Raw genomic sequence first — 16,792 nt, 5'->3', positions numbered from 1 at the left:
AATATACAGCTTTCGGAGAGAAGAGATTTTTTCTATGAGAAATAGTAAAGATGATTCTAATTCATCCAACTAGAAATAGTATTGCTGATAATATTAATGAATGTAATCCAAATCATCTCTCACCATCCCTTCCTTTACCCCTGTTCGTGGGGTATCAGCACATGACTAATATTGGAATTATTGTCAGAAAAAAATAATTATGAATGAATACAAATACAGACGATAAGATAAAACAAAGAAACCTACGATGAGCATCTATCAAAATGAAATCTTAAAAATGACTAATATTGAAGAAATGAAGATGGCATGAAAGGTTACAGTAATTTCTTCGGTTATTTATTCTCCACTAGTTAATGAATAATTTATGCAATTTATTCCAGTGTGAAGACCACGGCAAAAACCAATACATTCCATAATAATCGAAGATAAGAAGGACGTGTGAAACATGTAAAACATACAACCTTCGAACTTAAATGTTTCAAATTCTCTCATTTCCAGCAGACTTTCAACAGCTTTTAAACGTTCCAAGTGCTGTCAATTCATGTGCCGTCACAAGTCAAAGTGACAACAATAAAAACTTGTTTTAATAAATCAATGTCCATCTTCAGTCGATCAAAATGTTCGACAACATTTCTTGTTAATTTTGTATCGGCTGGAAGATGTGACCGTATTTTAATCAGATACTATCTCTGTTATGTGTTTGCTGCAATTAATTCAATTAGTTACCGACGTAGCACTGAAACTGACTAACTACACAGTTCAGTTGAACAAGTACACGTTAAACTTGCTTCGCAATTGGTTACAATAACTCTTTTGGAAAGGAAAAAACGATTGAATAACAAATTCTCAATATGGTAGACTTTTTAATTATTTTATAAAGGTAGAACTTTTTGAGTTATAAAAATGGGTAGTGCTAGGAATAATTCGCTGATGAAAAGACTCAAGTGAGATGAATTGATTGTTAAAAACTGATTGAAAGAAAATAAGCTACCTTCTTAAGAAATAGAGGAATCCAAGGATTAAAAGAGTAAAATTGAAAAAGTTAATGATTATTACATAAGGGCAATTGTCTTCTTCATAATACCAGAGAAAGAAATTAATTGAAAATTCTTGACTTAGCTATAATTAAACATTTCACTGAGGGTTGATGAAATCATCTCCCACAGTTTTATTCTAAAATATATATTTTTGAAACTGAACTATAGTTGAAGATACACTTTTCAAGTATATACGCTGAACTGATCCATTGCATTTCCCCCAACTTCTCAAGTACAATCCTAAAAACAAACTCAGATAGAATACCCAAACAACAAGAGTAATTCCGTTTCAAGGATAGTTCACTGCCTTGGAACTGGACCAAACATTCCGCGATTGGAGAGGAGTTCAGTTCCGAGAGGAACACAAAGCAACGATTTCAATGTAGTGTAACAAATGTAAATCTACAAATGTAACGAATGTAAATGTGAGACCGTGACAAAAGAAGTTGTCACTAACTTGCAAATGTTAAGTTCACGAATGTGAAGTTCATTCCAGGTTGCGAGCTCTTCACGACGCCAGTTCAACTTTGTTTTTGGGTACACTTGGAGTGTGCTTGTAGAAGCACCATCACCATTCCGTTCCTGGTGGACTGAGTCGTGAGTGATACATCAGTACATGTATCCTTCCACAACACAATGTACTATACACGTGTTGTATAACTGTACATTTACTCAAAACATACATATGCATAACATTAATTGGTAGTAACAAGTATCTTGGAACATGATGACACAATTGTTATCAGGAGTAATATACTGTAGGAGGTACAAATATTGTTGACCGAGCGAAGTGAGGTCTAAGATTCAAGTTGACGGTTTGGAATTTCTGTAAATGTTTGAATGTTTAAATGTTTATAATTTGCGCATTTACGGTAATAGATTTTCATGAAATTTGACAGGTATGTTCCTTTTTTAATTGCGCGTCGACGTATATACAAGGTTTTTTGGAAATTTTGCATTTCAAGGATAATATAAAAGGAAAAAGGAGCCTCCTTCATACGCCAATATTAGAGTGAAAATCAGACTATAGAATTATTCATCATAAATCAGCTGACAAGTGATTACAAAGATGTGTGGAGAAGCTAGTCTATTGCTGTATTTCCATAAGGTCCATAGTTCCAATCAGGTACTTGTGGATGAGAATTCTGCGTGAGGTCTACTGTTCACAGAGCTACTAGTATAGAGTAAAGTTTTCTTGAAGTATATTGAGTATTCAAGCCTAAAATGAATTTAACGGGCTAAAAGGAACAAGGAAATGAAATGGCTGAAAAATTTGATATCAGACTGGATTCTAGGAGAAAATGCAGAATAGGATTCTTAGCAGATTATTGTTAACATTATAATCCCGCTATCAGATCACTGGTAATAAAAGACAAAATAATCCATTATACACAGAAGAAGTAATTTTCCTCTTAAGAAAAATCGAGGATTTTCAGTATCTGAGAAAGCATGAGAGTTAAAAATTTTCTGATTCATCGAATAATATTAAATTTCTTTATATAAGATATTCAATTAACAAGTTGGAGGAAAACCAAATAGACTAATCAAACACTTGAAAGCAGATAGAGATTATTACATGAAGTAAGGCGAAGATCCTAGATGTCACAAACAGAAATTTAGTTCCTGTAGGGTTTCAATTTTTGTTTAAAATTTGTTATCCAACTGTACGGTATGCTATTCCTATAAATCGTAATCCTGGTGAATCAGGGACAATAATTACAACTTCAATAGCATTTATGAAGACCAGATACATACTATAAAATCTATACATTCCTAATACAGAATATTGAAATAATACAATACATCAATTACAATACTGTATGATATAATTTATAATATTTTTGAATATTCGACTTACCTTCAACTGAAGCGTCCTCTGTTTTGAGTTCTGGTTCGTCAACACAAGCTACGTGTGTTTGATCTTTCTCAATGATTTCAGGAGTTTCCGAGCAGTCATCTCCTTCAACGATGAGTTCACCATCCTCCTTCTCATCTGCACCATTTCTATAATTCACTTCCTCTTCTTTTCGCTCTTCTTCTTCTTTTTCTCCAATTATAGAGACTTCTGAGCGAACATTTTCTTGTCCTGCTGTCACATCTTCCTCCACATCATCAGCTACCGTCTCCGTTCTGTAAATAAACAGGAAAAAAGATTGATACAAATTTTATGAAACATACAGCTGATAGACCAAAGAGCAACAAGCAAATATGATAATTAATTAACCAATTATCCAATGGCCGTTTTCACACTAACCGATTGTCGAACGACATTATCCTCACGACACACAAAATGTCCTCCGATTGGCCAAGATTCAAGTGTTGGTATGAGTACAGATCTAACTGTTGGTCTATGGTAAGACTTAACCAATCGGAGGACATTTATGCTGCGTGTCCTAGCAATAAATGTCAACCGGAAATCGTTAAGTTTGAAAACGGCCAATGCAGTACTTGATAAAAGAAACCCATAATGTTATAGGGTTACTTTAAATCAAGGTATAGAGACAAGACCTGGGGTGGTAAAATCTTCTAAAAACTATGACGCTATAACAATTAAAGATTCATTATAGGAATGGAAAACTCCTCAGAGATGGAACCCTCCGTGGCAATTTCGAAACCCTTAGTTCAACCTTAGAACGAATAATTTTTGCATCACTTACATTTTCTTAAATTTAACTTTCTATTAGGAGCTGCTACTTAATTTATGAATCACATTGAGCACTGTTAAAGCAATATTGCAGTACGATAGTAGAAACTATAACTCATCACTCTCACTCGTATGATCGTTATATTGATCATATATCGTCATTGATCTTCTACAGAAAATGATCGTTATAAAAGTTTTCGAAGTGATTTTTATGTTATCGAAATTATAGATGGAATTAAATAGAGAATGCATTTATTCAAATGCTAATTAATATATAACTATTATTTAACGAAAATCCTAAATAAATGTTGCAAATCATCCCGAAGACTTCTGCTACTGCAGACATTGACAACAGGGTTAACAGCTAGATGGAAATTCGATGAGAACTACTATCCAAAAATTAGTTGCCAGCCCGGGAATCGAACCCGGTACCTCCCAATTGCTAGTCAGGAATGCTTACCCTTACACCAAACTGACAATATCTGGATAGCAGCGCTCATTTTATACGAAGCCATAGCGGCCAACCAGTTATAGATGGAATAATAGAGAATGCATTTATTCAAATGCTAATTAATATATAACTATTATTTAACGAAAATCCTAAATAAATGCTGCAAATCACCCCGAAGACTTCTGCTACTGCAGACATTGACAACAGGGTTAACAGCTAGATGGAAATTCGATGAGAACTACTATCCAAAAATTATGGAAATTCCTTATAGAAATACCAGTAATCAAGTAATAGCTGATTAGAAAAATCTGCAAATATTACTCACATGCGACAGACCTAGGATAAAGAAATAAAGTACATGAGTAAAACATTTCTTATTGTGTAGATTTAATACTGAAGGTTAGAACATAAGGAAGAGATGATAATGAGAGATTTGGTGTTATTATACTTGGAGTAGAAGCCGTTTTTAGTAATTATTGGAAAACTACTCCTGCTCATTTTGATTATTCCATCACTTGATATTGCTATATCCATTGCTTATTAGTGAATGATCCATTTCAGATAAAATGAAGGTGCCCTGAGAGCAGAAAAATTAAAAGATAACTTATCAAGTAACATTGAGTGGAAATAATAAACTAGCTCAAGCATACTTCTGGAACATATACTATAAAGACACACCAGAGTTTACGAACAAATACGTGGACAAAGGCTATCTAAAACCATAAAATACTTGCAAATGTTTATTACCGGTTACATTCAAAACATTGCAATCTGATTTTGATGGAATTTCATTTAGAAAGAGAATAATCAAGAGACAAAGGCCTTGAACTGCAACAGAGTTCAACCACACCCTCTCAAGAGTGCAATTCCCGTCAATATTTCCTATTGGTTCTTAGGTTGATCAATAAAATACCAACGAGATTGAGTGAGTGGTAACAATACATTATTCGCATCAAATTCTCCCCGTTATTACCGTGTTAGTTACGGTAGCCTGTATTACATGAACTTTAATTCATCTTGCAAGTACATAAAACTTCCTACTCATGAATTAGCATCTCACATTTAATAAATGTTCTGGATTGCAAATTTATACATATTATCTCATACCTAAATTTAGACCCAATTTATCACCCTGAGAGTTCTCGTTTCAATCATCATTCATCATCATGCTCATCATCGTCATGAGTTGATGATCATCATTATCATCGTCATCATCACCATCAATATCATCATAAACACCATTATCATAATCATCATGTTGTGCAAAAAAAACCATGAAACACTCAGATTCGGAACTTGGTGAAATAAACATTTTTTTATTCAAATAACAGGATATTAATAGAATAAAATCAATTCCTGAAGGTTTTTCCATCCTCTTGTGCTTTCTAAAAAAACTTTAGCAAGTGAAATACACAATATTCCTGCATAACGTTCTAAAAAGAGTACAATGTCAAAGTTACCATATAATCCTCCAACTTCACTCTTAAAATTGTTATTTCATCAAGATTGATTTTACATGAGTTGATAGATGAATAATGCAATAGGTCATTCAATTTTATGAATAAAGTTAGCTCAACTTGTTTACTATTGAAAGAACAAACAAACTAACCAACGGATAGCCAGATGAAGGGACAAGTTGAGGTTAAACTTATAAGCATACTTCCAACTTGAAGCGGCCAGTTGAAAACAAGCAGAAGCAGCGAGTAGCATGAATTGCATGTACAAAATGACGACGACAAGAAAGTGAACAGTGGCGGCTGCCCGCTTTTGATGAAGTAACCGCTTCTATTCAGTTGAGAGGCGACCACCCTTCGTTCTGTTCATATAATTTGTTGTTTCAGTTCTCCAAGGAAAATGGAATACATGAATGGGGAATGGAGAGAGAGAAAAAGGAATGAATTTTATGAGGAGTGAGAAAAAGGAATGAATTATATAAGGAGAGAAGGAAGACTAGAATGAGAAATGGAAAGGGGCTCAGCGATTGAATTGAAAAGATGGGAGAGGAGAAAGATAATTCGGTAAATGGTAAATTCAATGAACTTGGAGAGTTGTTGGAGAAGATAGGTGAGGATTGTGAAGTCCAAGCTGAAGCTTAATCAAAACAACCTGTTTCATTAGAAGAAATGGTAGAAGTTCCTTCACTTTCTTCCACATTTATTCCCTCTATTTTCTCCTTCTTTCTCTTCTTTTCCTTTTCCTCTTCTTCTAAATGTTATAAGTTTCCCTCCACCTCCACTTCATCATCGATTTCTAATTCTTTCTTTTCTCTCTATTTCCTTCTTCATTTTCCTTGGGCTCGTTTTCTCCTTCAACTCATACTCTATCTTTTCCCTTTTCATTGGGTTCCCTGGCGCCTCATGACAAGCCATCATCCCTCTCAATTATTCTTCTTCCAAAATTTTTTCTCTTTTCTCTTAAAATGTTTTTTCTCCATCTTTTTTATTTCCTCCCTTCCTAATGCTATTGTAATGAAATTTATCTTTCTTTTTTCCATTCTTTTAAATTTCGTTATAGTGGTTACTACTACTAGGCTATTAATTACTACTACCACTACTTCTTTTATCATCGTTTTCAACTTCTATTACTTATTATTCTTCTCCGCTTCTTTTCTGCTCTACTACTCTTCCTCTTCATCTTCTTATACTACTTCTCCTACTATTCCTCCTTTCTCTCTTTCTCCTCCACCATATACTTCTACTATTTCTACTACTACTATACTTATATTTTCTTATAATTCTTTTCGCTTTTCCCCTTCTCCCCTGTATTCACTTTTTTGGTATTTTTATACTTCTACTTCTTCCTAGCCTTTTTCGGAAGTCTAGAGCGGCTTAGTCTACTTAGCAACTGTCAGTGATTCCCCTGATAAAATTATTTTGGAGTTACTTTTCACAATGGAAGTTACTTTGCACATGTATTAAATTGTCAAATGAAATTTTTATGATGAACTTCATAGTAAATTTTGTTTACAGCTGAAAGACGACATTGTTAACAAATAGATAAAAAAATTTCACAAATTATGTTCAAGTTCCTTTACCCCAGAGTAATTCATATTCATACTCATTGAAACACATAATAAAACAGCAAGATACCATTAACAGAGTGTATAACAAACTATGTTTGCAGCTAACAGGACAAAATGATTGCGAATCTTGCAATGAAAACATTTCGCTCATAATTGGAGAAACCATTTACAACAACCCATTTAACCCTCTAATCTGACCTTTGAAGGAACGCAACAAATTCCCAGCTTATCATTACCAGCTGGAATATCATGAGCTTCTAAGTAGGCTCAATCAAGATTTAGCACTGATACTGTATTGCACAACAGTGAATCTACTGGACCAGAATAAATTGGCGCAATTTATTATATGCAGTACTCTATGTATTACCAGCAGTATATTTAACGTAATACTTAATAAAGTACTCCTACTACACGGTATGTATAGCTAGTAAACATTCTACGAAATAGTGCAATACTTTTGTTACGAACGTTATGGTATTAGGACTACAGTACCTGTAATAAAGCGCCAGACCTAACCAAGGAAAGTATTACTGTATAATAAATAATGTAAGCACAGGATCGTAGCAGATGGCATAGCTTTAAGCAACTACCACCACATTACCTGCATTATTATTATTATTACATTCACTTTTCCTATCTTACATCTTAGCTCTTGCTAATGCCTCTTTCACTTAATAATACCCTTCCACCCTAATCTAGAGAGACCTCTCCACATCACTTCCGCGTTCATCCTAATTATTTATTTTTATTCGTCATCTTAGGATTTTAAATCCAGATTCATAGCGAATTAACATTAATTTATGCGTTATGAACTTAGTAGTTCGTAATATTTGGATTTCAAATATATTCATAGCAAATTAACATTCATTTATGCGTCATGAACTAAGTGGTTAAAGACAATCAATGTGGGACAAATCTTTCAAAATAGTCAGGATGTGGAGAAATGTTTTCTCTTCAGAAGAAATTGACTCATTATAGAGAAATGTGTAGTTCTCTATTGGAAACACAGGAAAATATTGCAAAAATAAAATTTTAATTTTTGCATTCTTCGCAAATCTACCATAAGCAACAATCTTTGAAAGATTTCAATTATTGATTTCAATTTCGATTCAAAATAGAATCTTGTAATTGCACTCAAGATGTGGACAATTTTACAGTATATTTTACAAGCATTTTTATTGAAATTTGCCTTCCATTCGTAGTTTATTTGAGAAATCGCTTGCGGCGTGAGAAGGTGAATAATTCCAGATTACTTCCATTGATACGATTTTCCAAACTCTCCCATGTTTAATTATTTTTTCCTTGGTTGGGTGGGCGGGAAGTGAGTTCAAGAGAGGCAAGAAATTTTGAAGCTAATCAATTGATAAATTGATAATCCTGAATTATTAGGATTATTTTATTATCATGGCTTGTATTATGTTCTAATACACTTAATCCAGTTAGACACATATCGATTTTTGGACGTTCGATTTTTTTGGCGTTATGAATTCTATCACATTAAACGGAACTTGACAAACATCATCTGTTTAAACTGATAACATTTTTAAGGACCGCAAAAAATCGTACGTCCAAAAATCGATGGGTGTAGCTAGACTTAAACACACATTGTTTTTTGTTCATATGATATTTCGCCGTGCTTATGAATTCTATCAGAATAAACGGAACTTGACAAACATCATCTGTTTAAACTGATAGAATTTTTAAGGACCGCAAAAAATCGTACGTCCAAAAATCGGTGTGTGTGAAGCTAGCCTAACTCAAGAATAGTGTATAGACCATCTTGAGCTAGCTAGCTATATACAGTACCATCCTTGAGCCAAACTAGCCTACTATCCAGTGTTTTTTTAACTATCAACAAATAACATGAACCAATCCCAACAACTCCTAGATTCTTCAATAAATTCAACCCTCAAAGATTTCATTGCCAGCGCTATCTGGAGTGAACTAGAGATCGATAAATAAAACTACCAGAGACAGCATAGAGATGAATAACACTGGCAATGAAGATATCCGAGATTCTTCAACACAAGATTGTCCACTTTATTCCGTTTGTTGTTTACAAGATTTACGATGATTGAAGACGCAGCCCAACGCTGCAATAAAAAGCCGGCTGGTGTATTATATTACGGAAGTGACTTTAGACTTTACAATGGCATATAGTAAGAAGAGGCCACACACAAACTATAATCTTCATTAGGGTGAAGCAGCATTGGATACGGGTCTCTACATTACTATTACGGTAACGCTTCAAGCCAAAACGAGACTCGGTCACATCTTTGAAATGTCGGCCGTTAGAACAAAAAGCAAGTATTTATAAGTGGCACATAGTCCATAAGTCTACACTCTACACACAACTATAGCTGAAAATTAATATTGGAAGTACGAAATATACCTAGGTGTTAGACACCTTAAATTTCCCTTCAATTTATTTACAAGTTACAGATTTGCGAGTTTCTTAACTTTCTGAAGTTACCTTACCAATGGGATTACATTTCTTTCTATAATATCAACATTTACTCATATCATTTTTTTAATCTGTATTTTTCTCAATTTAGTTTAATATATTATCAATTTTCATAATTTAGTTTATCGATTTCAAATTCAGCGAATTACGCCAGGCCCTCACAAACACAGGCTTAAGCCTACATGTGAGTCTCTCATAACATAAGGGTATATATAAATGTACTGTGACTGTACTGTATTATTTGTAAATTGTGAGAATAAATTGATTTGATTTCAACTTCCAGCTATTCATGTTGAAACATATAAATTAGACGTTTGTGAGAGATATAAAGAGCAGTGTGGAAGCAGCATTATTCGATCGGTATGAGATCTTAATTATAATTGGCAAGTGATCACGATCATAGCCAGTTATTAATCTTCCACATTATTTATGAGTCGTTGTGTGAGTTCTAATCGAGCACTAACCTATAGCAAAAAAATAAAACATTTAAACTCGTCTACTATCTGGCTGTCGTCATGGAGAGGTGATATTCACTTCATCAACATCTCATTTAATCAAGAATCAGCCCGGGTAGGCAACTTCAAGGCGTCGAGTTTCGTTTCGTCAAGTTTCTTTCTATTACTTCCAGGAAATCCAGAGGATACAGTATATAATTCTAGAATTATCAAAAAATTCTGAATGATACCAACATTGACATTAAAAAACAAAAACCTAAACTTTCTTTATTTGTGAATCTGGGCTATATGATACCAAAAATCTGGTGTGGTGCACTCACACAACTTTCCTTTCCGTTATGAAAATTGATCAACTGACGATAGTGTTCCCGCGCATCTCAAGTCTACTTTTCTAAGATCTGAGCCAGCTGGTGACAGGACAATAACGCTGCAGACACACAAAGTCTGCTATCTCTTCATAGTGAATGATTTAATAGAATCAATAGTTGCCAACAGTTTGCAATTGAATAATCTTATTTTCTCGAATTTCGAGCTTATTTTCAAATTTAGATGAAAATATTACTGAACATTAATTGTAGAGATTTTTATGCTCAATCTTTTCCACTTGAATTTTTTTGTTTAATTTGTATCTGAAGCCTGATAATTGGGAATCTAAAATCAAACTTTGCATAGATGGTGCAGTGCTCCTGAAATTTTTACAGATATGGGACTTGTGGCAGTTGATAAAGCATATCAATGAATTTTCTAGGTATGAATTTGATGATACCTTAAGTTACAAATTTCAAGTCATTTCTTTAATTGGGAGATGAGATATCGTGTACACAGACACACATGCACTCATACACACACACACACACACATACAGACCAATACCCAAAAACCACTTTTTTGGACTCAGGGGACCTTGAAACGTATAGAAATTTAGAAATTGGGGTACCTTAATTTTTTCGGAAACAAATACTTTCCTTACCTATTTTATAGGGCAAGGAAAGTAAAAAGACTTTTTAAGCAATCACGACTGAGAAAATGAGGCCCAGTTGCTCAAAAGCCTGTTAAATTTTAACCGTTAAAAAATTCCACCAAAACCAATCAGAGAAGCTTTCTTTAAAAAAACCCTCAGATTGGTTTCCGTGGCATTTATTTGAAATTCAAGATGCTTTTGTTCAAACTTACCTGAGTTTTAAAAGGGTCTAGAAAATGAAAATAAAGGGTTTAAAATATAAGTTTCCTCAAACGGACGAAATATTTCGAACTCTCTAGAACTGATAATTACTGTTTCTTGAATACATGACATCAAATAAGGTACACAGGTGATTAAATTAAGTTCCCTGGTGGTGTATGCATTATCTTCTATCTATCTATATATATAAAAGCGAAATGGCACTCACTCACTCACTCACTCACTGACTCACTCACTCACTCGCAGAACTAAAAATCTACCGGACCAAAAACGTTCAAATTTGGTAGGTATGTTCAGTTGGCCCTTTAGAGGCGCACTAAGAAATCTTTTGGCAATATTTTAACTCTAAGGGTTGTTTTTTAAGGGTTTAAAGTTCGTCTTTTAGCATGTATATTCTTCTTCTCCTCCCAATCTCTTAATTATAATTGAAATTTCCATATCATATAATATGTACTATAATCTAGATAGAGTACCTCTTCGAAACAGTTGTTAACTGGAAACTAAATTAATAATTTTGTCAGGTTGGCATTAAGTTGAGTTGACTTTGTTAGGTTGGCACCAAGTTGAAGATTTAAATGCATTTATTGCGGAAAAATTGATTGGGTAATGCTACTTCAAACCTGGGAATATTATACTACTAGCCGTCAGGCTCGCTTCCTTCGCCATATCCGTTTAGTCTGGACCCCCGACTGGATTATCCTAACATATGATAAAAATGTTCAAACGAAAAATACTGATCTCATTCTTGGACGATCCAGTCGGGGGTCCAGGGGGCGGAGCCCCCTTGCTAGACGGATATGGCGAGCGAAGCGAGCCTGACGGCTAGTACAGTATAATTGTATAACCTGTACCTGTGACTGATAGGTCGCAAAAAATTTGAACATTTTAAAGTGGGTCACCAAACATGAAGTGTTGGAGGCACTCACAATTGGAGCGGACAATTAATTAGTGTGAGTACTTATTTGTCAACATTTTAGTGTGAAAGTACTGCAAACAATTAGAAAAATGTTCATCTATTAGCAGAGAAAACTTCTATACTGTATTCTGTGCTATTAGTTTGGAGCCTAATACCATTTTGGAGTGGAAATGTCAATAAATATCTTGAAATTAGAAAAATCTCTCACAAAAACCCATGTACTAGCAATGCCGAGAAAGGAACCACAGCTGGATTTCCACACAACAGTGACAGTGAAATAGTGAAAATATCATTCCCATAAGTTCTAATTGGACTATTCCCATCCATTCCGGCCAAATGAGTATTCCATTAAAATTATGGGAATTACATTTCATCTATTTACTGTTACTGCTGTCTGTGTGGGTATCCAGATCCAGCTTTATCGTGGTGGACGACTAGTTGTCCTCTCTTTAATGCTCTAGCATGGAGTAAAGAACATGAAGAAAGTGTTTCTTCTGTGACTAGTCGCTGTATGAAGTTGGAGCGCTGCGCGCCATCTAGTAGCGAAAAGGAGAACCTCGCGAGACAACTGAGCTGGCTAAAAGCAGTACACTATAGAAAGCGCACCAAGAGATTACTCATGGTTGAAAATTTCGAGTAGAAGCAAGGAAGCTACTTAATTACGGACCTGAATTTATCAGTGTAAAACCAGGGTTGCAAACTGTCAGTTTTATCACTTAAGCACTATTGAACTATTTGTATTCAGCATCATGGTAAACGTGAGATGTCCATCCATCCAAAAAATTGGTTCCTAGATTACTCAAAAAGTTTAAATATCAATCGTCTTCTATCTTAACACATTTCTCTGGGAAAAATGAATTTTTATTTGTTTGTAAATTTGAAAATTGGATAAATATCAACTGACAATTGACAACGTGATTTTACAATAGAATACAATGTGAACCATATATTGCCAAGAAGGGTGATCATAGTAATTCGTACAATAACCAGTTATTCTGATAATAAAAGCTTGCAAAAAATTTTATTGTTCTGAACCTGAATTCAATTTTTTTCACCAGTTCTACGTTTAATTTTTCCTACTCCATTTCATCAAGAAACCCCTTTGATAAGAATTATAGCTATTTTATATTTTATTAAATAATGAATAAAAATTTGCACAGTCTACTGACGTTCAAAAATAATACTGTGAAAGAGGGACTAGGCGGATAACAGTGTTTTCACATGCTGCTACTAATATATTCATACATTCTGCATGCAGAGGGAAGATTTTCAGCATTTATTAATATACACTCTGCTTTCAGAGGGACAATTTCCAGCCGAATATCTAGTTGAAACAATCTACTTTGATAAAAAAATAATTCATCAATTGATTAATAATCTGATAGAATATCCATGAGCAGATTTATATGTTCCTTTATACCTAATTATTTGAAGACTCTATCAAGTATGAAAGTTGTTCATCAGTTAATGGTAACTATAACACTATAAAAAATGAATACAGTGTATATTTTACTGTAAGAGCTAGTGAATGCTACTGCATTATGGTGAAATATATATTATACAAATAATTAATTCTCTTTTTTCTAATTATCAATGAATAAGTGGTTTTTTGACAATTTCTTAGTCTTTTTCATTCAAATAGTTAATTCACTGTGATAAATTATAGAAAGTCACTATATAAATTAAGATAGTTGGGTTTTCTTGTGTTCAACTAATCTCAATTCTTTCTCGGAAAACAGATTAACTCTTTTCTATAATAGATAATAGTGAATTAGCAACTTAATATTGGATTAATAATTAATATTAATTTATTCTTTTGTCTTCATCCTACTTGTAGGACTATCTAGCTATTTCTTGTTCGCTGAAGATGTGGCTCAGTGCCACAAAACGCGTCCGATAATGAACAAAATCGTGAGTACTGTTGTAAAAGTAGAAGATAGTAACATATGTATTATGATTAATATTAATTGATGAAATAATATTTAACTTACATAAACGAAGGTAGCTGCTGCTCCTCATCCATTTCACCAATAGTATCGAGCACATCACATGGATACCAGGAGGAATCAGCCTCTGCCTCGCTGTGGGGGACATCCGCCGACTCTGGCTTGGAACTGATGAGATCCAGGAGGCGCCTCTGCTGGATGAGAAGGTCCAATTGGTTGGGATCGGGATGAATGGCATTGGGCACGACCACATCGGTGCGATCCTTGGGCACAAAGTCAATGAGACGTGGCAAGTGATCAGAGTCACACTCTCCATCATAGGATGCCTGGTCGTTGACAGGAGGCGACTCAGGGTCAGGACACAGGGGCCGATCAGAACGGGGCGGAGGGGGCGGTGGAGGACGTTTCTTCCCACTCTTAAACTTTGATTTCAAATCTTTCCTGGGAGTTGGTTTTGGTGGCAATTCGGGAGCTTCCACATCCACATTCACATTATGCACTGTTCTGGGGTTGGGTTTCATCACAATACCACAATCCTCTTCCTCCTTGTTTTCATCAACTGCCACATTTTCTGGTGAATCCTTGAAGTTTTCAGGTGGCTGCAATGCCTCGTCATCATTCACACTGGCAGACGACTTCCTGGAAACTGTTGCATGAGACTGCGACTCAGTCAGTGCTACCAGCTTGGTGAAAAGTGAATTCTCAACAGATGTAGCACTGGATGAGAACTCTCTTTCCAACTGTAGAAAAGGCTCCAACACACGATCCAAATCGAAGGTGGTCGCAGTTGTTACAGTTGGAGTTGGGGGTGCAGTTATATCCAGCGACGTGATTGATCTGACATCTGAGAAACTTGAATTAGATGACAATCGATCCACAACTGTTGATATACTGCTCCCGGTGTCATCAGATTCTGATTCCCCCACAGGGATCTCTGCTTCTTTCGCTAAAAGGTCCATGTACACTTCAGCTTCTGGCAAATTATCATCGGGTTTGATACCATTGATTTTTACATTTGATGAATCCAAATCAGCAAAGCCATCCGGTGGACACACTATTGCGGGTTTCTCTTTAGCTGTTGAGTTTCGGCGGGGAGTCTTCCTGGGAGGAATGGGTGGTGGAGGGGGTGATGAATCGGTTGCAGGCCCCTCAACAGCAACCACATCTTTATGGAGTGGTCTTATACGTAGTTTGATCACTACATTGGATTCTTTCAGCAATCGTACACAATCAATACGTGTCATCTCACACACCTTTTGACCATCAATTTCCAATACTTCATCACCAGCACCCAGAGGACCCCAGGATGCTTTGGTTCTGGATGCTGGGCTGTCTGGAGCACACGACTGGATGTACAGTTTGCCAACATTTTCAGTAGTTTTCAAACCACCTTCGAATTTTAATGCAAAGCCCAGCCTCTCTCCCGGCAGTCTGTAGACAAGTACATCTTCTGCATCGTCTTCAACTAGAGGCGGTGCATTGGTTGGCTCGTCTCCAATGGCTAGCACTGTGACATAGGGCGACGGCTGAGGGTCGGCCGGTTCTACAGCAACTACAGTCACAAACTCTCCAGTTACATTGCTGGCGAATTTCGGTTCAACCTCGTCCCGTAAACCTTCTTCCCCAGGCCACTCTATATATGCTCCCGAGTCATAGCTGTGTTGCTGCTTGTGCCCAGGTTCCAGTCCATTCGTTCTGACCACTGTTGTCTCCATTGTGCAGATCTGATCTGCTAACTTGAGAAACCCATTCAAGATTGGCCAGTCGAGAACCGATCACACATGGAGAGCAGCAGTCACAAGAACATGCTTCTAGTATCCAACTTCACATTCACTCCCTACAGCATCATAACTGGGCCGACACATTCATGAGATTAGGCTGTTTGTGAATAACCAAAGAAGTGTCAGGAGGCCGATGTATCTGTAACAGAGAAAAAAGAAATACTGTTAGAAAAGTAATTAAAGAAGCTTCATCGTACAATAATTATGTTTGTTCTCATATTATATTTGTTACTCTAGAACGTTGCCATGTAATAATTTAGAGTAACCAGAGTAACATGTGACTATTTTTCTTGTCCTGAATTGCCAACGATTTTTAAGAAAGATCAACCATTACATTCGAAGATAATTCTTCATATATTTATGAATCTTTTCTTTTTGATTAGGAATCAGAACAATCAAAAATACATAGTTTTTCAAGCTATGAAGACCAAAGAACAATGTCGAGTAAATATCTATCTTGTGCAAATAAAATGCATTAATCCAACCAATTATATAAAAAAGACTAAGTTAATTTAGAATGTTCAAGAACATTCTGAAATAGTAATAAATATTCTGGAAGAACTGAATTGTCCAAGATGGATTCATCAGATTCATCATGAGTTTGTGGATTTGAGTGAAAATTTCAATATTTTTTGCAATTGTGAAGGAAGAGTTTTGTTTGGATTTGTATTTGGAAATCGATCAATCTGATAAATTCAAAATTGTATTAGATACATTTTAGGACTCAAAATTGTGTAAGAATTGTCATTTAAGTTTCGTAAGTAGCATAACCTTTAGACGGTGTATTCCAAATTAAGGTTTGAAACAGTTTTGGGCAAATGCTTGTTGTTTTTACCTGAATTGTATTTTCATATGAATAAATAAATAAATACATAAATAAATTGAAATACGGCTGT

General features: G+C 35.2%; 1 protein-coding gene across 2 annotated transcripts in view; it reads right to left on the bottom strand.

The window, feature by feature from the left end:
• Positions 1–16,792, bottom strand: part of LOC111062867 — a 371,950-nt gene that overhangs the window by 284,288 nt on the left and 70,870 nt on the right. For both annotated transcript variants that reach the window (XM_039420796.1, XM_039420797.1), the window contains exons 2-3: positions 14,161–16,035; positions 2,896–3,167 (exon numbers count right to left, since the gene is read on the bottom strand). In XM_039420796.1, coding sequence (XP_039276730.1) covers positions 2,896–3,167; positions 14,161–15,830 — 1,942 coding nt within the window. In that variant the 5' untranslated portion in view covers positions 15,831–16,035. The remainder of the gene's footprint in view (positions 1–2,895; positions 3,168–14,160; positions 16,036–16,792) is intronic.

The sequence above is a fragment of the Nilaparvata lugens genome, chromosome 2 (assembly GCF_014356525.2).
Source record: "Nilaparvata lugens isolate BPH chromosome 2, ASM1435652v1, whole genome shotgun sequence".
NCBI lineage: Eukaryota > Metazoa > Arthropoda > Insecta > Hemiptera > Delphacidae > Nilaparvata > Nilaparvata lugens.
The sequence above is the reverse complement of the archived record's forward strand: the minus strand, read 5'-3'. Positions and strand labels throughout refer to the sequence as shown.